The 20,771-nt window shown below is 38.7% G+C and overlaps 2 protein-coding genes across 3 annotated transcripts in view; one reads left to right on the top strand and one right to left on the bottom strand.

Moving 5' to 3' along the window:
• Positions 1–20,771, top strand: part of LOC126757255 (serine-rich adhesin for platelets) — a 112,135-nt gene that overhangs the window by 80,955 nt on the left and 10,409 nt on the right. For both annotated transcript variants that reach the window (XM_050471035.1, XM_050471026.1), the window contains exons 4-8: positions 13,115–13,334; positions 13,416–14,116; positions 19,782–19,900; positions 20,022–20,224; positions 20,291–20,751. In XM_050471035.1, the coding sequence (XP_050326992.1) occupies positions 13,115–13,334; positions 13,416–14,116; positions 19,782–19,900; positions 20,022–20,224; positions 20,291–20,751 (1,704 nt within the window). The remainder of the gene's footprint in view (positions 1–13,114; positions 13,335–13,415; positions 14,117–19,781; positions 19,901–20,021; positions 20,225–20,290; positions 20,752–20,771) is intronic.
• Positions 1,641–4,356, bottom strand: LOC126757266 (fatty acyl-CoA reductase wat-like). The gene is made up of 8 exons (XM_050471044.1): positions 4,170–4,356; positions 3,578–3,690; positions 3,263–3,511; positions 2,937–3,198; positions 2,654–2,867; positions 2,288–2,521; positions 1,975–2,232; positions 1,641–1,918 (listed from the first exon to the last, which is right to left on the bottom strand). The coding sequence occupies exons 1-8, from the start codon at positions 4,231–4,233 to the stop codon at positions 1,777–1,779; spliced, it is 1,536 nt and encodes a 511-aa protein (XP_050327001.1). The 5' UTR covers positions 4,234–4,356; the 3' UTR covers positions 1,641–1,776.

The following is a 20,771-nucleotide window of genomic DNA, read 5'->3' as shown; positions in this document are numbered from 1 at the left end:
AGGTAATAATCTGTCATCCAGTATCGAAAAACCAGGGAATATCGGTCTATACCTGCATAGCAAGTATTTCGGTTTTAAATTTAGCTCAGTTCTGTCAATATTTATTAGCTCGCGATTAATTCTTCTTCTTCTTTACTGGCGTAGTCACCGTTTACGAGGTCTTCCTCTTCCTCTGCTTCCCCTGGCGGGAACTGCGCCGAAAACTTTCAGAGCATAGTGTTTTCGTCCATTCGGACGACATGACCTAGCCAGCGTAGCCTCTGTCTTTTAATTCGCTGAACTATGCCAATCTCGTCGTACGGTACAAAGTGTGTTCTAAAGGACTTTTTGAATCTAGCGCCCTCTGGTGGCACCATCTATATGTCGACTGATGTGAAGTTTATGGCGATGATTGCCCTTCCCGTAGCTGAGTGCACAAGTGGTTTCAACGTTTTCAAAGTCGTGGTGAGGACATAAATGACGATTAACATCTGGGCCAATCAAAATCCGTGATCACCGGAAATTCCATCGAAACTGTGCATGAGTTCATCAAAAATCAGCCGAAATCATCATTGAAATGATGACTGACGACCAAAAATTGCTCAGAAACCAACATTCGAAGGACATTTTGTGATCGATTATTTGACCAAAAATCACATTTCAACCATTAACCACTCCCCGTATTCACCTGATGTGGCACCATGCGACTTCTTTCTTTTCGGAATAATGCATTTGCCTATGAAAGGAAAGTGTTATGCAGATGTAGAGGCTATTCAAAGGGCTTGCACCGGCATACTGGTGGCCATACCGGCCAACGAGCTAAAACATTCGTTCGACATGATTTTGGACCGTTCAAAAAGTTGTATTGAAGCAGAAGGAAACTATTTTGACTAAAATTAATTGATTTTGCCGAAAAACCCATTTCTTCTGTTTTTTTTTAAGTCCTGTTTACTTTGGAAAACACCTTGTATATCTTATACGGCTCATCGAATGCGGTATTCGCCGTGGCCAATGCGCAAAGGACCATAAATCTTCCGCAAAACCTTTCTCTCGAAAACTCGTAACTCCGACTCATCAGATGTTATCATCATTCGGGCTTCTGCACCACATAGCAGGACGGGAATAATGCGTGACTTATAAATTTTGGTTTTTGTTCGTCGAGAGAAGACTTTACTTCTCAATTGCCTACTCAGTCGGTAGTAGCATCTGTTGGCAAGAGTTATTCAGCGTTGGATTTCGAGACTGACATTGTTGTTGGTGTTGATACTGGTTCCAAGATAGACGAAATTATCTACAACTTCGAAGTTATGACTATCAACAGTGACGTGGGAGCCTAATCGCGATTGCGACGACTGTTTGTTTGATGATAGGAGATATTTGTTCTTGCCCACGTTCATTACCAGTTCCATTTGCTTAGCTTCCTAATCCATTCTGGAGTAAGCAGAACTCAGGCCGTCTAATTATTTTCTCCAATAGCAGATTGAAGAAGTCGCACGAAAGGGAATCGCCTCTTCTGAAACCTCCTTTGGCATTGAACGGCTCAGAGAGGTCCTTCCCGATCCTGACGGAGCTTTTGGTATTGCTTAACGACAGTTCACATAGCCGTATTAATTTTACGGGAATGCCAAATTCAGACATAAAATAAAACTTTGTACGAAACCTTTTTACTTCAAAATAAAGCTTAGAAATTTGATTTTTATTCACAAGTTAGAGACGAAAAGTTTCCATCATTTCTGGAATACGGTTTTGCACCCATTATCCATTGAAAACATTACCGAAGCAGATTCTCTTAACTTATTACTTTACAAATATTTTTATTGTACTAAAATAGTTCGTATTCAAGTACCGCTGCTCCAAGCAATAAAATGTCACGATAAATACGAACAGTGTAAGACCCGTGACTATTAAAGCCAGTAATGATCGGTGAATGAATTGAAGCCTTAAAAGAAAGATATTTAGATTTTAATCTGAACCATGTCGTATTTAGTTACTTACTTTCTTAAGCGCTTCTTCGCCTTCAACATAGTTTCATCATCTTCCCCAACTAAGTAACGTTGCAAACCGAATAAAATGTCGTTCAGATATTGTTTCCAACATACACCGGACATGTTGAAATTGAAATTTGACTGCTCCGCAGGCGTGAGAGATTGCCACAAGTTCTTTGTATTCGTAGTATCGTGAGTCCACGCATTTGTTTTGAAATAGCTTAAAACTTGTAGAAACTGTTCTTGCTTTTGATTCAAAAGTACCATTCTAAAAGAGGAATTTTAAATAAAATATTCACAGTGTTTTTGTGCTATCGACATACCGCGTCTTCTCGCCACGCAAACGCAGTAGCATATCCTGCATGTAGCCGGGTATGGTGTGTAAGAGGAATGCCAAAATGGTCTCGAGTCTCTGCGTTTGGACTTTTAAAATGAAGGGGTACCATATAGTGTTTGAGAAGGGATACTTTCTCGCATAAAATGCACCGGCATCAGCCACAGTTCCCCAAAGAATTGTATTTCTTTCATCTGGCACAAAATTGTAGATCACGGGTTCACTAAGAAAAATAAATAGAAGAGAAATATGTTCTTTAATTAGTGAGAATACAAATTGCTCTTCACTCAGCTCCCACAACGGACGACTTAAAGCTGAAATTGTGTTCCAATTAAACTTCTCTAAAAATCCTAACCTTTTTTCTTTTTCGATCGTTTCTTGTTGCGCAGTTTTATAGCCACAGGCCAAAATTGTGTTCGCACAAAAGTCCACAGGCACCAACAAACTTGGGTTGTTGCTGTGTATATACACGACACGCAACATTCCCTGAGCAATAGCATATAAAGCACCCGTTGCGCCAGCGTAATTGTCCACCCAACCGGGTGTGGGCTCTGCATATGTGGAGGTAACTATAAAATAAATAAAAGCAACAACAGTAATTACTAATTGCACAACGCTTCTTTTGAGGTTATAATTACTGATGGCCGGACGGAAAATACAAATCGGCAGTGTGCCGGCTTCACTCAAAATCAGCTCTTCGGCCAGCGCCTTCGTGAAGGTATAAGTGTTTGGGAAGCTACCCAATAAATCCTTAGCCAAATTGTTAGTTAGCTCCGGTCCCAAGTATTCGGCCATTTTGAGTGCTTTATTAGCGGTGATACCAATGATTTCCGGATAGAATTTTTCCTCTATATGTGGCAAAACGCAGTTGGAGAAGGCGGTTGAGATGTGTACGAAAGACTGAAATGGGTGCAAGTTATTATGACTTCAGTTTTGTACGGCATTTTTTTAGTTTCCAACTGACCTTTAGTTGCGACATTTCCTTCGCTAAAGCCAATACGCTTTTGATGGCGCCGACATTCAGGATGAGTGCATTATAGAGCGGTTCATTGAAACGTATAGTGGCTGCGCTATGGATAACGATGTCAACATTTGTCGTTAGTACTTCGCGGTCCTCAGGTGAGATACCCAAATTCGTTTGGGCGCAATCGCCGTTAATCGGTGTAATTAGTGTGTGCAGCTGCGGTTTTAGCTCTCTGACTTTGCCGAAAAGCTGTTGAGTAAAGGAGTAACTATAATAATTTGCTATGTTTCAATCTTTAAAAGGACTTGTTCATACCGGTCCGGAAAGAATTTTCTTGATGCGCTCCTCACTTGTGGTGCCATGCTTGGCGCGGATCAGCATATATATGCATTTAACCTCTGTTTTGCGAAGCAAGTTCTCGATGATTACTGCAAGAGATATGAAAAAAAGTGTTTATAGAATTATTGGTCCTCATAGGAATAATTGCGCTGTAGAAATTCTACTAGCAGAAAGACGAGTTATCCTTGATGTATAATTCAAATTGTTTTGTTTGAACTGAACGGAGATGAAATCAAAATCGGTAGATATACTTGGCGTTAAAATCTTGCTTTTAGGGAATCTAAATTTAGGACTTCGTCTGATGGCTTTAATATCGTTCGTTTCTAATTGAAACCTGTTTTATCTTCACCGCTGAACTTAGAGTTCTAGATTACTCAATCTCACCACTGCTTCATGCTGTAACTGAAACAATTTATAAATCGTTTTGCAACCAAGAGAAGTAGGTGAGATTTATAGTTGCAGTTTATCAACAGAAAATTTATTGACACAAATTCAGAGCTAGTCACTCCGACAACTTCCATTTGTATTAATATTAATAAGCCAATTGATCCAAAGTCATATATTTTACCTCGTCCCAGGAAACCGCTTCCGCCGGTAATGAATACGCGTTTGTTTTCATAGAAACTCTGCATCTTTGTTTTAACTCGTCACAGAATGACTTCAAAATCTTAATTTATGTACAGTTACACATGTAATGCTTAAGGCAGTAACACCTGTTGCCTCAACGCCTCAGTACTGTGTGACAGTTGAGAAGAGCGCTGCAGTTTTATACTACAAAAACCAAACTGTGGAGAATGGCAGGCTTTATTTCCACAATTGGAAGTTCACTGGGTCACCATTAATCGCTCATTAATTGTGTACGTGTGCTCTCGTATGTGCTTTTAATTGGTAGATAATATGTTCGGAGCTATTTGAATTAACTTAGCGTTAATGATGTCTAAAGCAGTCAGAAGCATCTCTATAAAACTAGTAATACCGGGCAGCTGTCAAACGCTTTGACTAAAGTAATAAATATTAGAACTTTATTGTTTTTGTTTTGAAGAACTTGATACCCCCTTGGGTGTGAAATATGAATTAATGTCATGCTGAAACCACTTTACAAAGAGGAATGCTTGATAAATCGTTGTAATTTTGGTAGAAATTTTAGTTTTTTGTTAAAAAATGTGTTGGTTTTTCTACTAGAGGAGCAAGTCATTTGTTTCTAATTATTTTCATTCAGCGTTTGAAATTTGAAGTCGTAATGTTCAATTTTTAGAGTTTACCCGGATCGTCCGACCGCCACTGTACTTAACCACCTTTAACGCCAATTTACAGTTCCATGGAGTGAGCGTTCAGCATTGACGACAATGCTAAAGATCATTATGCACTGGTTGACACATTTTTACACTCTTGCAACATGTTGCTGCAGAGTATAATAGTTTTGTTCACCTAAGGGTTGCTTGTATCATCTAAAACTAATCGCGTATGACGAGACGAGTTGAATCCTGGATGTCAGTCTGTCCGTTCGTCTGTCTGTGTAAGCTTCATCTTGAGTTAGAAATGCAAATGCAGGACGAGTTCATATGAAAAACACATATGTATAACGGTAATTATACCCTGAACAGGGTATATTAAGTTTGTCACGAAGTTTGTAACACCCAGAAGGAATCGTCGGAGACCCCATAAAGTATATATATAAATGATCAGTATGTCGAGCTGAGTCGATTTAGCCATGTCCGTCTGTCTGTCTGTCCGTCTGTCTGTATATATACGAACTAGTCTCTCAGTTTTTAAGATATCGTTTTGAAATTTTGCAAACGTCATTTTCTCTTCAAGAAGCTGCTCATTTGTCGGAACGGCCGATATCGGACCACTATAACATATAGCTGCCATACAAACTGAACGATCGGAATCAAGTTCTTGTATGGACAACTTTCACATTTGACAAGATATATTCACGAAATTTGGTATATGTTATTTTCTAAAGCAACAATGTAATCTCCGAAGAAATTTTTCAGATCGGTTAACTATAGCATATAGCTGCCATACAAACTGAACACATAGTTACTAACAGAAATGCACCTGTGAAGGGTATTTAGCTTCGGTGCAACCGAAGTTAACGTTTTTTCTTGTTTTAACAGGGGTTCGCAGTAGCAAGGATCACCTGTGGGCTATCGCTCAAATAGGTTTAAATTATATATCTCCCAAACCATTCAAGCTAAAAAACAAAATTCGCACAGGATTCGCATCACTTAAGTACTGGAACTCTAAAAATCGGATCATAACCCCGCCCACTCCCCATATAACGGTATTGGTAAACTTACTAAATGCGTGGAATATCATTAACTAAATTCGCCAGAGACATTCAATTTTGCCACCGGAAGGTATGAGAAGGCATTCCACGACCCAGTGTCAAAATTGAACGATGGGTGTGGCAGCGCCCACATTTAGGTAAAATTACATATCTCTGTACATGCTCGATCGAGCCTTTGAAGTATGCCCTCTTTTGAGCAATAATTGTTCAAATAGAACCAAAAATTTTCAAGTCCCTTGGTACCGAATATGTGGGCCCCAGTGTCTAAGTTGAGTTTTTACCGAAAATATTTTATATTTATAATAGTATATCTGTATGCTAAAAATAGGTTGAATCGGTCCATTACTACCCATATACCTAATATAAAATTTCTTGAATTTCCGGGTGACTTTATAGAGGTGTGCTTATATCGGCCAAAAGGTGAGTTCTCAGAATGAAAACGAGAGAACGCGTTACTCATAATCTTTGTGTCTAAAATAAATAAAATTGGGTAAAAACTGAGCCTGGTTTCCCTAAAACTAATCTGTAATACCTTTAAAATATGCAAATTTCAATAATATGAAATGTTCGGTGATACCCGAACTTAGCACTTCCCTACTAGCATGGACAAGTATTTTCTCGAGAATATAGACATGCTATTAAATGTATGGAATAAATATCTAAAATATGTCCAACACTGTAATAGTTAATTTACACTCAATTAAATTAACAAATTGCAATATTTAGCTTGAACTTATTCGGGTTTGTTTGTGAGTTCATTGTAGCTTGAACAAAGTTCGTGAAGCACTGTCGTAGTTCTTCCAATAAGAAATCTTATAGCTGGCTTTTTATGTGCTTTTTCGTTATTATAAACAATTGCATGTGATCATAAAGCATATTCCCTAAGTAGTGTCTAGTCAAATTTTAAATGAAACACTTTGATTTAGTTAGTTAGCTATAATTACTTCTAAAAGCAAAATAGTAAAGTGTTCGTTTTGAAACTTTGCAATCAACTATGTTGTTTTTTCTTTGTTACCAGGTACTTTTTTTGTGGTTATCTCAATTCTAGTTGAAGGGAGGTTCAGATAAGTGTAATCAAAGTGCCCACGTAATGAGACGTTTAGACTTCGTCGAGTCTTAGAAGTGGTGTGGTAAGGAGGAACTTCGCAACTATTAATCTGATTCGAGCTCATATCCATAATATATGGTTGTTGAACGTCCCTAAAACGCAGTTCAAAAATAATACAGGAATGTATTAATTACGATGGCGTTGATTGCTTATTGACATGTACTTATTGATGCTCCTGCAAGGCGGTTTCCCAACAGAATCTGTTTGGCTAAGACTTCGCAATGACCTTAACAGATCATTTACTTTACAAGGTCTCGACGATCAGATCGGCGTAATTCAAGTGCGACCTTATTTCCAGCAAACATAGGCCTTTTAGTTTTTTTGCGGCTGTGTACTGAGGTCGTAATTGCAGCCGTGTATGATGAAAGGATTGCAGCCAGAGTACATACTTTCAAATGTACTTAATATTTGGATTTTTATGACATCAGCAAAGATATTCAGTTCCGAGCTGTAAACTTTCGACTAGTTGAGGAATAGAATCATCATGTAGACAAATATAAGGCAGTCTATCTCTTACTGCCTCGGTCTAGATTCTTGTATACAAATAACTCTGAAGTGGGAAGATGACACCATTCTGCCTCTTTAGTTTTTAATTTATAATTTTCCTTGCTCTTGCTATTTCTTACTAACAGCTAGCAAATTTACTTGAAATTTTGATAGCTAGAAAGAGCCTAAGCGTATTTCTATGAGGTTATGGAAAGCTATTGGGAAAAAACGCGGTTAAATGTCCTGTTGATGGATGGCTCTTACACGCTTTCCGTTTTCACATGTTTGACGTTGGACAGATCGTGATTGATTCATTATGGAACCATTCTCCTCAAACTTTTCCACACATTTTATAAAGAATTGAATTAAATAGACTCGACTTCTATGCCCTAACTGACGAATGAATATGCTGTGAGCTCATTTTTTTCATCCATTCGCTAACTTGAGGGTATTGGGGTGTGTTCACATATTCCTATGCACCTCATGTGCAGAGTTAAATAATTATTTATTTCTTTTCTGCCAAACATCTTCTCGTCGGTGTCATAATCATCACCGTTCACCGATCCCATTCATTGCCGCTTTCACCGTGCCTGTCATCGTCGCCGTTGTTTAGCTACGTGACATTGACATTTGATTGACATATGAATCATGGTGAAATGGTGAAAAAGGCACGCAAACTAGCACAGACGCTCACACACACACACACATCCACACACACATGTTTACATATCTATTTCATATTCATTAAAAAGAAACACTAGGGAAATAATGTGCGTGTTTTTTATAATATTCAACTATGAAAATGCTAGAAAAAAATCGAAGAAAAAAATAAACCGCCTACACATTCTGCGCGATGGATAAAAGTTTTATAAATATATTGAAATGGAAAGTATGTGCGCGTGCATGTATGTGTGTACATGTGTTTGGCATTTGAAATGAAAGGAAATTTTTATGTTATTTTTCACACATTTGCACGCTACGTTTGATAGTTTCCCTGCCGTTATTAGCCGAGACTCTTTTATTCCTCAAGCGGGCGTATTGATGCCGCCTTGTTGTCTGTTAGATTTTATTACTTTTTACATATGTATGATAAGTATGTGCGTATACGCTCGGTATGCCTTTATTATTATAAGTATACATACATATGTTCATTTGCTCAAGAAACTTAGCTAGCTGTGGAAAAGTTGGAAGTTTTGCTTGAGTTTGGGAAAGCAAAGCATATTTTATGACTTCAGTGTAACTTTTCGGTTGTAAATACACCCAAATCAGTTTTAGGACACTTTACAGGAGAGTTGTTAATCCCTAATTGAATACCACTTTGCTTTTAGGCCAACTTTCAGTTGGTGCGTAATAGTTTTCTACAGCAGTGAAAATCTTGTTCAATATATTTTGTCGATTATAACGATCGGTCTATTTATTACTTGAAAATGATCGGTTGGCAAAATTTTTTTCTATCTAATCTACATTCCTCTAATATCGAGGAACATTTAAAAGTAGTTAGAGAACAGATTCAAAGAAAACCGTGGTTGCGGAAGCCCTTCGAGGTCCAATTCATATACATTTCTTCGAAGTAGAATCCGTGGATCGTATTCCCAGAGTTACTTTTCGCATCGTCTCCTGAATCTTTAATGGTATGGAAACTTCAAAAAGACGATTGAGTTAAATAAACTAAAATTACTTGGGAATAAAAAGAAGTTCCCAGATCCGGCAATAAAAAAATCGAAACCTACTCTTAATAAGTTATAGTTCTAAAATTTTTGAAAAAGAATTTAAGAATATATAGTATATCGTTACTAAATACTTGTATAAAGCGCCACATATGTATGCAGGGTACTAAATTGTCCAAGCAACGGTATAATTATGCGCCGCTGTCCTCATAGGCATCCATAAGTACTACACATTCACATACGAATAAGTTACCTTGTAGGAAATTGAGCTGGCTTAAAATTAATTCATTAGCAGGCGCCTCTGGTTCTTGAACTATGACAACAAAATGCTTCATGTTCCTTGAAACACCGTCTTTTTCAACATTGGAAGTAGCGTAGACCGTCAAGCTGGTAGCACAAACATGAGTACCACTTAGGCCACTTTGCATTTGTTTGGTAACAGTTTTTCGATAGGCACGAAATCTGTTTTCTGGGCTCCACTCATTCCGACTGTTCAACAATGCATAAGTCCGTTAGGGTATGCAATATTTGGAAAAAATACGTTTGGCCCTTATTCTTCCGTTTTTTCCACAGTTTGGATTATATTTTGCGCAATTGTTTCTTATAAATATTTTTTTACTTCAACTATAAAATTAATGTTTGTCCTTCAAAATGAAAAGCATTTTTCTTAGATATTTTCCAATCTCTCCATTTAGGTATTTATAGCTGTGTGTGGTTTAGTTGTTGATTTATAAGTGACGGCACAATGTCGCACGCTTCAACAGCGTCGCTATGTTAACTATTTCGACATGTTCTCAAGGTATTATGTTTCCATAGAAGAAAGAGCTTCCATGCATACCGAGAAGCTTAGCATTGTCTTAAATCAATTTAAAGTTCTCCGCAATTTTTTATACCTCTTTACTTCTCAACTCGCACACATACACCCTCGTATGTACGCAAATACGCGTGTGTGATTTATTTATTTCTTTTTAAACCAATTCTAATTTCATTTTCACTTCTGTCACCGAAATTTCTAGCGGCTTTTGGCATTTTTTGTGGGCTCTTCATTTTTCGATGCTGAATTTGTTGGTTTCATTTTGCTTGCAGTTCTGTTGCAAGTGCTTGCTTTGGCCCGCAATGATGTATTTGCAATGCATTCGACTTTGGTTTTGGGAAATTCCTCGAATTCTCCGCGTATTTGGTTGGCACTGCAGCTTTCATGATTTTATGTGGCGCGAGTTCGGCAAAACGCTGCGGTTGGTATGGCGGCTGTAACGCCCAATGGACCGTTCGGCCCCCAATAAAGGGAGTGCGAGACAGACATTGGCTAAATCATGTTCTTCTAATGATTTTATGCGCTTGTTTACATTTCAAAAAAAAAAAAAAAATCAGCAGACAGACAAACATATTTATAAGCATTTAAGAAATAATGCGAAATTATCAAATTCAAAAAGCAATAAAATTGAACGAAAACTATTAAATTATTTGAATCGAAGAGCTTTGAATCTGTACAAGTATGTTTGTGGCTCAATAAAATTATATATGTATATTTTTTTCCAAAAAGTTATAATCGTTTTGCGGTTGGAACAGCTGTATGCATTGTCTGAACCTAATGATTCCCAAATGAAATCAGATTTTTTGAAGAAAAATACTGGAACAATTGGCTTTGCTTTACAGATTCGATTGAAAATTAAGTTTTTTCCCATATTAAGTCAAAATATGGTGAAAAAATAAATATTTTAAAATAAAGAAACATAAAAAAATCAGTGTATTTGGGACATATAAAGTTAAATTTACACGAAATTTTGTGAAAAAATTGTTTGTACAAAATAGAACGCAAAACCTGGACTATTTGAATTTTTCACATACATTTTCGGATTAAAAAGGTTGTGAAAAGGTGTTTAAGAATATAAATTTAAATGAGTCAATTTTCGTAATCCGGTGGGTTTCATTCTGCTACAATTTCTTTTTGTTTCAAAAATTATATACCCTAGTCTATTAAAGATTTAAGACCCTTCAAAGAAAGCCTCTATTTCTGTTATATTTTCTAGTTGAGAAACATAATCAAACTCATATGTTAAGGTACATAAAGTTAAATGGGTGAATTTCTTGAAAACTCGTAACGCCAACTCATCAGATGGTGTCATCATCCATGCCTCTGTACCAGGGCAACTTCGAAGTTATGACTGTCAAGAGTGACGTGAGAGCCGAGTCCCGAGTCGACTGTTTGTTTGATGACTAGTAATACTTCGTCTTGTTCTCGTTCACTACCAGACCCTTACGCCTCGCTTCCTTATCCAGTCTGGAGAAAGCAGAAATAATCGGTAATTGCTACTCAAACTTCTTTATGGTCGGGCAATGGAACGTCTGCTCCATAGTCATCAATTGATAAATCGACTTCACCATCTCCAGGTGTTATGCTTTCACTGCCATTCAGCAGGCTGGAGAAATGTTCCCTCCATAATTTCAGTATGCTCTGGGCATACTATCTGATCAAAGCTTGACAACCTAGAATCAAAAACTCCATACTCTTGTTACAAACTTCGAATGGAATCAGCTTCAGTGGTTTCAGCGAATTTTGGTTTTCCAGATTCGGACAATTTTTGAAACGTCAATTGCTAAACTATTGGACAGTTTTGAATTCATATTCATAAATTCACGTTCCGTTATTAAAAAGGGTCTTTAGATATGTTGTCAAGCATCTCTTTTGCGAACTCGACTCGACGTCGTTTTTGCAAAAGATTCAACGTCATCGCGAGACTATCATTTATGATCCATAAGAGATGTTGAGCTCCATATGCTATGTCTCTGATGTCAACGTGACAATTCTTAAGCGCTCTTCTTCAAATTTTTTCGATTTTATCGTCAAGCTGGATGGGAGATTCGTATGAGGCTAGCTTTCGTTGACTTCGCTGAATATTTTGCGAGCCACGAAGTTCTTTGTGATAAAGTAAAGTTCTTCGCGTTAAAGTAGGCTCCCCAAAACACTTGTGAAACTTTCAACGAGTCTTTATCTTTACGCGACGTAAACAAACAGCTGTCAAACACACTCTAATTGACATAAGGAGATTAAACTTCACACGAACTTAGAAAATGTTGTTGTACCAGTTTGCATGCAGTTTATATTCACGAGTCCGGGTCAAAGTTGAGCAAATGGTATATGCGCATTTTCAGTAATATATTTTTTAAATAATTGTTAGTGACAGGTGGGATTCATCAAATATTTTAAAAAGCTAATGGATTCATATTTGCTGATGCACAACTGATTTTTCAATTCTTTATTATAAGCGAAGCTATCAAAAATTCAAGAAAATAAATAAATGAGATGTCATTGCCGTTAGAGGGTACTTAAATTAGCATCAAAATCTCGAAAATATACTATTCATTTATTAGCTGTTCGCAATTCGTTTGCATTTTGCTATTTTGTTGTTGTCTTCGCAGCCTCCTCACATTCGCCTGCCATTTTGCTGTAGGACAAATGCGCACTTTGCTCCCACAAAATTATATTTCTTACTTCCGTCATTACTATGGCCCAAAAACGTTAAATATTGTCCACAGCCAAGTTGTAGTGCTCATGGCGCGACAACGCAGGCTTTCGTTGGACCTCAAGAGTGAATGCATTCACATTTAATTAATTAGCCTTTAGTCAGCGCATTAGCAGTTGGCAGTCGCTGTGAAAATGGGCGACGGCCGATCGTGCGCCGGTCGTAGGATATGTGAAAGGCCTTGCCGACGCAAAGGCAGCCAGTGGGGGGATGGCTAATAGCCCGCACATAATATTGAATTATTCATTTTAAGTGACTAGCGCAGGCGGCGACGAAATTCTGCAAGTAAAATAGAATAATTATATTCACTTTACTTGTTTCTTAGTGCGAATTTCTCGAAATTCATACATTTTAATTTAATGTTTCGAAATGTTATTTTTGAATTCAATACTTATGCTGCATGCATTTTCTTCTTTGTGTGTTCGGCCATTGTAGGTACAGAAGAGTATTCATTTGCCATTAACGAGCTTGTCGTCGCCGCGTGTTTTGATGTGCAGCGCCTCTGTCGGCACCGAGGGTTCCGTTACGCTACAATTGAGAGACTCGTCCGATTCCAATCAGTCGCCAGCTCAAACGTCTTTGGAAAATGCCTTGACCATCGGCTATCCCGACCCGGAGATGTTGGCCGACGTGTTCGGTTCACTGCAGACATCCTGTAAGTATGCTACAAAATGTTGAACTCCATCCCCTCGCGCCGTGTTTAACATTTCTTGATTTCGTCGTCAACAATTTGCAGCATTCAAGAATCACAGCAGTGCGCTGGTGTCAACATCGCCAACAACAATAACAAATCATAATACTAATCCGATTAGCAGTAATAGCAGCAGCTGTAACAACAACAAAACCACAAAATCCCCTACCAACGCCACGAGCAGTGCGCCGAGCAGCAGCAGCACCTCCACCACCACCTCCGCACCGGCCAACAAAGTCACAATCAGTCGTCGCAATCAAAGCAGCGTGGCATCAGCAACAACAACAAGCGCCGCAACATCTGCCAATACAGCAACAACAACGGCGCACACGACAACCAAGTCATCCGTGCAAACAGTGTCCACAGCCACGAATACCACCAACAAGACGACCAGCAGCTACGTCAAGAATTGCCTGATACGCAGCAGCAGTTGCAGCAACACCAACAACGTCACCTCGCTGGCACAGATAATGAGCAACAGCAGCACGAGCAGCTCATCGTCGCTACTGAATCATAGCAACACGAACAGCAACAGCAACTGCAGCAGCAACAGTAATTTCAGCTCGTCGAGCAGCAGCAACGACAGCATAGTCAGTGTCAACAGCAACAACAGTGGTGGCGGCGTGCTGAAGAGCGGCGGCAGCAGCAGCAAAGGTGCCACGGCGGCCGGTGCGACGGGCGCGACGCTCAAGAAGAATCGCACCAAATTATCTTCTCCAACGCGTCATGGACCACAGCAGTGCCAGGTAAGTTGAAGTGGTTGATTGTGGGACAGAGTGGTGGGGGTAGATGGATGGTGCCAAGTTCAAATGTATTATGTCGATACGGCTTGTCACAATGCGTGTTTGATTCATTTGTCTCGATAGAGTTTGCTCTAAATTGGGGGGAGACGAGTGCCACAAGTTCGTTGAGTAGCAATTTGGTGTGTATTGTTGCGACGAGTTAGTAATTTCGAATTGATTGCAATAACAAATTTTTGGTGTAATGTGATGAAGCAGCGATATTGTATGTGAGCGCCACGTACATTTAGAGGCACGCAACAAAAAAAAAACCTTTAATTTATTTTATGGCATAATAGTAAAAAATGTGGGATTAAACTGCTCCTGCGGTTAAATAAAGGAGAATAAAGCAACCGCTGTTGGTTTTTTAAATGAGATGCTGCTCAGTGTTGTGTGACATGCCCGACAGTTGGTGGTACGTAATCAGAGCGAATACGGATTACGGATACCAACTCGACAACAGTTCTCCAAATTACTTCAAAACGTTTTCTGCCGCTACAACAATTATATCCTATGGAATCTTAGTAGGGCTGAGGCATAATTTATGTACTCGTTGCTTCCAGGACTCACTTTGGGTGTGATTGAAGCAGTCTGAATTGGCATGATTATAACCTTCTCCACTACCAGAATGCTGTTATGAGAGATTTACTCTCTTTTGCCTTGCAACTGGAGCTATTATCTTCTCTACGGAGGGTGTTTAGACTACCAAAACGTTATCCACTGTGAATGAGTAGATGTAGAATCTGTTTAAGCGCATTTAAATTACATTCGAGAAGACATATGACAGAGGAGATTTGAGGTGTTATTTTTTATATAAAGGGTGATCCAAAAAGAAGTAGTTTTTCAATAGCTTTCATGTTATTTTGGTTCAGTATTGTTTGCCATATCATCATGCAAAGGCTTACGCCTGAACCACGTTTACATATCGTTCAACCTTAAAATGAAAATTCACGTTCCGTAAAGAATGTGTTTCGGGCGCTTTACCCAACTTATGGTCAACATAATCGGCCTACTGAGTGTCCTATTCGCAACACCATCACCCATCTTGAGACCATATTTTCATTCATTATTGGATAATATTCGACTGAATAGACCACGTCAGCATGCAATGAAGAAAATATAGCAGCCGTAACCGAGAATGTACACGAAGACCGTGGAGAGTCGATTCGGCCCTGTTCGCAACAACTCGGACTGACGTATGGAATGATTTAGTGCATTTTACGTCGAAGTCTTAAATTGAAAGCTTAAAAAAATACAACTTTTGCATGAACTGAAGACGCTCGACCTTCCCATGCAACATCGCTTCACTCTGTGGGCTCTTGAAAAGTTCCAAGAAGAACCGACGTTTTCGAGCCAAACTTTTTGCAGCGATTGGGCCCATTTCTGGCTCAATGGGTATGTAAACAAGCAAAATTGCCGCATTTGGGGCGAAGAGCAACCTGAAGAGACTCAAGAGCTGCCATTTAATGCAGAGCAGCCGGTGGAATCAACTGTCCATATTTCTTAAAAATTGAGAACGTATTCGTCAATAGCGACCGTTATGGCGCCATGATAACGACTATTTGACCTGAAATTGAGCTCGTGATATCACACATTTGGTTTCGCATTCCACACATCGCGTTAATCAATGAATTTATTGTTAGAAAACTTCGGTGACCAGATAATTTTATGTTTTAGACCGGTTGATTGGCCACCAAGAACGTGGGATAAACACCGCTAGACTTTTACCTGTGGGGACATGCAAAGACTAAAGTCTATGCGGACTAGCCCGCTTCGGTTCAGGCCTTGGAGCAAAAATACTGGAGTGTAATTTTTGCAAATTTTGGAGTTCTTGCTTCAAGTTTACGAGAAAAGTTGACTCATTACAGTAAGATTGCTATTGAAAAATAAGCTAAAATTTCAAAGTTGTATTTTATTTGAAATTCGTCCATGAGTTTATTTGTTCAATAAGTATAGGCGTCGCAAGCAAATCATTGCATTTTTGAGTTCCCTCGTTTTTGCAATAATAAATTTGTATGTACACACATTTCGCGCGGAGATTCACGGCTCATTTAGTAATTTTACTACTGAACATACTTACATGCATTAGCAAATTATATAGACAAATAAACATTTTACCAGAATTTTCCATCCACACACATTTATGGTGCAGATGTAGGTATATGTACATGGCTAGTGCATACGGAAAGACAAAAGTCGCGAGCGCCCAAGCGGAAAAGGTGCACTCTTACATGCTGAGTCTGGATACCCGTGCGGAAATTCGTTGCGATATTTTCCAAATTATTTTTTATTTGCTTTTCTATATTCTTTTTGGAAATTTATTTACGCATTCATTGAGCTTTAAACTTGACGCATGAAGTGAATTAAGGATAAAGTACTATACAATTCGGTCACTGACTTTTTGAATAAACCCCACTTTGAAGCAATGTCAAGTTGCACAGCATAAAGGTTCACTATTGTTTACTAATTTCCGTCCTAAACTGTGTGACTCAAAACAAACAAAAATTATAAAAAAATATAAACATAAAGGTCAGTTCAGGGCATGAATTACTGTCTAAATTCAAACTTTATGATTTTCGTCTAAAGGTTATTCAATTCGCCGTGTGCATATGGAAATTTTTAAAATGACTAATTCGTACTTTAATTTTATTTAATTTTGTTTTTGTTTTTGTTTATTATTTTTTTGTTTTTGAGTTTTACATTATACATTGTAGCCATTGTTTTCGAGGGAACTACTACGTAATGACTGGCTTGCTGCTCAAACTTATGACTATTTAGATAGACACTTTCATAAATATAAACGAAATCTACTTAAGTGCCTGTCCATTAGTCGAGAGTCGTTAAATTTATTTTGTTACTTGTCAATTAAAATATTTATTTAGAATAAATTGTATGCTCGCATGTGGGTATGTAAGTATGTATGTGGATTTCACTTTAGGGAAGCACCACTTTGCTGACCTTTGAGTTATGGGCCAAAGTTCTAATGCTTAAGCTTGTTTATTTAAAGCCTTGATGGAAGAGAATTCTACTGCTAAAAATAGCTGATTTATTAACAAATCTTTAGCATTTTGTAATAATTAGGGGTCTACTTAAACGCAGAATAAATTGTTAAAAACAGTTAGAGAAATTAGAGTTGATTTGAAAATCTGCTTTACTTTATTGGCGTAGACACCGCTTACGCGGTCAAAGCCGAGTTTACAATAGCGAGCCAGTCGTTTTTCTTTTTTGCTGGTTGGCGCCAATTGAAGATTTCAAGTGTAGCAAGGTCCTTCACCACTTGGTCTTTCCAAAGGTCTTCCTTTTGCTCTGTTTCCCCAAGCGAGCACTGCGTCGAATACTCTCAGACAGCGAAGACGCTGTCTCTTAATTCGCTGAACTAGGTTAATGTCGTCGTATATCTCGTACAGCTCATTGTTCCATCGACTGCGGTATTCGCCGTTGGCAATGCGCAAAGAACTATAAATTGTGCGCAGAACATTTCTGATAAGATCCAATCATTTTGTTGACGGTGGTATTTAATCTTTCATACAATACGCACGATAAAACCTTATATGCCGTGTTGAGGAGGCTTATCCCACTGTAATTGGCGCAGATTGTTGGGTCTCCCTTTGGGCAGAGCACACTTTACAAAAAGAAGCTGATAAATGCTCCTTTTTAGTTCTTTCCCGCCGCATTTGAATAGCTCGAACGGCAATCCATCGGCCCACGAAAAATTTTAAAATACTATTACAATTTTTAAGTACTCCCCCAAACCATATGAATATATGGAAATGGAGGTTATTGTTAACTTTCTTACCTAGTTTTATCAATATATAATATGAATGTTAAAGTTGAAAAAGTAGTATACAATTTAGAAGTTTTCAACCTTTTGGGTTTGGAGAAACATATGAACCATTATTGACCATTTGTTTCACACCAAATGAAGGAGGCGTTGCTGAGACCTGAAAATGTTCGCGTTTTAATTCCATCAAAAAAGTCAAACTTTTCAATAAAGTGGTGAGTTGCCGGATTGCAAAACTAAGGTTGCCGAACCCGATATATAAACGACAACCTACGTAAAACGATGGTGTAGTTTCTGTCTGAATTTTCACTGATTATGTTAACTCCAATTTACAAATTCTTTTTCTTTTTCCAAACACGAATATTTAGCTCTTTTTAGCTGAACCTCTCTTCTGCTTACAAGCTTCGGCTATTGCTGTAAAAAAAAAATAAATTAAAAGTGTACCATGGTACTTTGATTACATATTCCTCACCTTATAACTGTCAAAAAAAAATTCCATTTGAAGAAACTTTAAGGCATTTTGGCACAGATCCAAAGTAGAAAATATAATTTTAAATGAAAGTTATTGAGTCATCCCACTGTTCATGAACATGTCTGACAGTTTAGTCCAATTTTTGCTGATAATCCCATAAACTAACTTGACATAACTTGAAGAAGATACGTCAGGCGAACAAAATTCATCGTTTACGGTTTGTAAGCATTTGAATTATGGAAATATTATTTTCTTTCGAAAATATTATTTGGATTTATAATATGTGCTCAGATCGAAAAGATTGCAGGAAATGTCTAGAGAAAGGCACCAGAGAAACAATGGAGTATCTCTTTTGCACTTGTTCCACTTTGGCAAGACTTCGCTGTAAGCATCTGGGGTTCCCACGGTATGATACAATGGAAGAGGTATCGAGAGTGAGGCCACAGAGTCTTTGAAATTCGCGTCAAGCGCAGGTATTCTAAAGGATGATTTCTGCTGATGAACCTATCAACTGAACTCCATCTGGTATCTCAAAGAACCAAACCTAATTTATTATTATTGTTAAAATAAGCGGATTTCCTCGAGTCTGACGTCTAAGGCTGTGGAACTCAAATCTTTGCAATATAGTAATACCAAATAAAGGCGAAGTATATTTTTGAAGCGATTATATTTAGTTTGAGTCCAAGCTCGCTGATTGATATCCATATTATGCTTACATATTTACATGAACACACACAAATAAACTCGCTCATATTTGCTAAATACGCCAGATTACACAAGTAAATAAACAAAGTACTCTAATGGGATTTCTCATACAATAATTAGAACAAGTGCATGTGCGAGTGAAGTGTGTATGTATGTGCTGTGTATGGTAAGCACAGCATATTTACATATCAGACCCCCAAACGCCCATCCATTAGGAGGAATTTGGCTTAACAATTAAAACAATTTCCCAAGATAATTTTCTTCATTATCTCTAATTGTCTTTGCACTAATTGGAGATGTTTTGGTTTATTGGGTGGGTGCTGACTGCTGACTGCCGACTGCCGGCGCACACTTCCGCAGACTCGCTTGGGCACCAATGTGCGGTGGAAGCACGCGAGTTCGGCGTGATCTTAATGGTGCTCATATATTTTTCGCTGCTTGTCATTTTTTGGTTCGTTTTTTGTTTTTCGCCTTTGTTATTATTTTTGTTTTTGCCGCACGTTTATGGTGTTTTCCAAATTGTTTTTCAATTTCCAATTTCCTAGTTCTGCCGACTTGTGTGTTCGTCTGTGTGTCTGTCTACGTGTATAACGCAAGCAAAATATATTTTTTTATTTTTGTATAATTATACAACAGCTCGTCTTGTTGTTGTTTTTGTGCTTTGATATTTGTAGATCTGTAGTAAAATCTTTGGAAATGCGTCAGCGTTGGCGAAGCACAAACTGACGCATAGCGACGAGCGGAAATACGTGTGTGCGATGTGTTCGAAGGCGTTTAAGCGACAAGATCACTTGTAAGTTAATTACAGTTATTTGTATTTGCAAACACTTTGATCGATGCATTTTTCAACAAAATAATAACACACACATTTTTCGCATCCGCATTCCGTCGTTCCCTCCGTTTCGCGCTCTCAGAAATGGCCACATGATGACACATCGTAACAAAAAACCCTACGAATGCAAAGCTGAGGGCTGCGGCAAATCATACTGCGATGCACGTTCCCTGCGCCGTCACACCGAGAACCATCATTCGGGCATAATAACACCACAAAATCAAACTCTCTCGCCAACCTCCAGCACACCAAACGGACTTAGTCTATCACCGGCCACAGCAAGCGGTAAGTAGAACAGCGCACCGAACATAAATGACCGAGCGCCTTATGTGGGTTTTCATGTTTTTGTAGGGGATGCCAGTTCACCGGACGGTGCCACATGCATACGCACTTACATCTCTACAGGTGGCAGTATTGTTGATGCGGCCACCGGAGTTGCGCTAACCGAAGAGCAAATAAAAGCCATCAATTTGCCCATTAAGACCGGTGTCACTCTGCTTTCGCCCACGTCAACGTCGTCTGCGTCGTCAGTGAGTGGTGTTTCGTTGCCCGCGTCGTCCCCTACAATTGCGCTCGCCGAGACGAGTATCGTGGACACCGGTGAGGGTTTGACTCGCGAACAATTGGATTTGATCAGTAAGATTATGCAACAGACGAAGCAAACGAGCGCACAGGTGACGGTCTCCTCACCCACCAGCGTTAATTCTTACAAAGTAGACACAAATCCATCTTCGTCTACACTTGGTGCGTCGGGTTCACATCATGCCGTGAGCGGTTCTTCGGGTCGACCGCGTACTTGGAATATGCAACTTGTAAGTTTAAACAGTTAAAA

Source organism: Bactrocera neohumeralis, chromosome 2 (assembly GCF_024586455.1).
Source record: "Bactrocera neohumeralis isolate Rockhampton chromosome 2, APGP_CSIRO_Bneo_wtdbg2-racon-allhic-juicebox.fasta_v2, whole genome shotgun sequence".
NCBI classification, from domain to species: Eukaryota; Metazoa; Arthropoda; class Insecta; order Diptera; family Tephritidae; genus Bactrocera; species Bactrocera neohumeralis.
The sequence above is the reverse complement of the archived record's forward strand: the minus strand, read 5'-3'. Positions and strand labels throughout refer to the sequence as shown.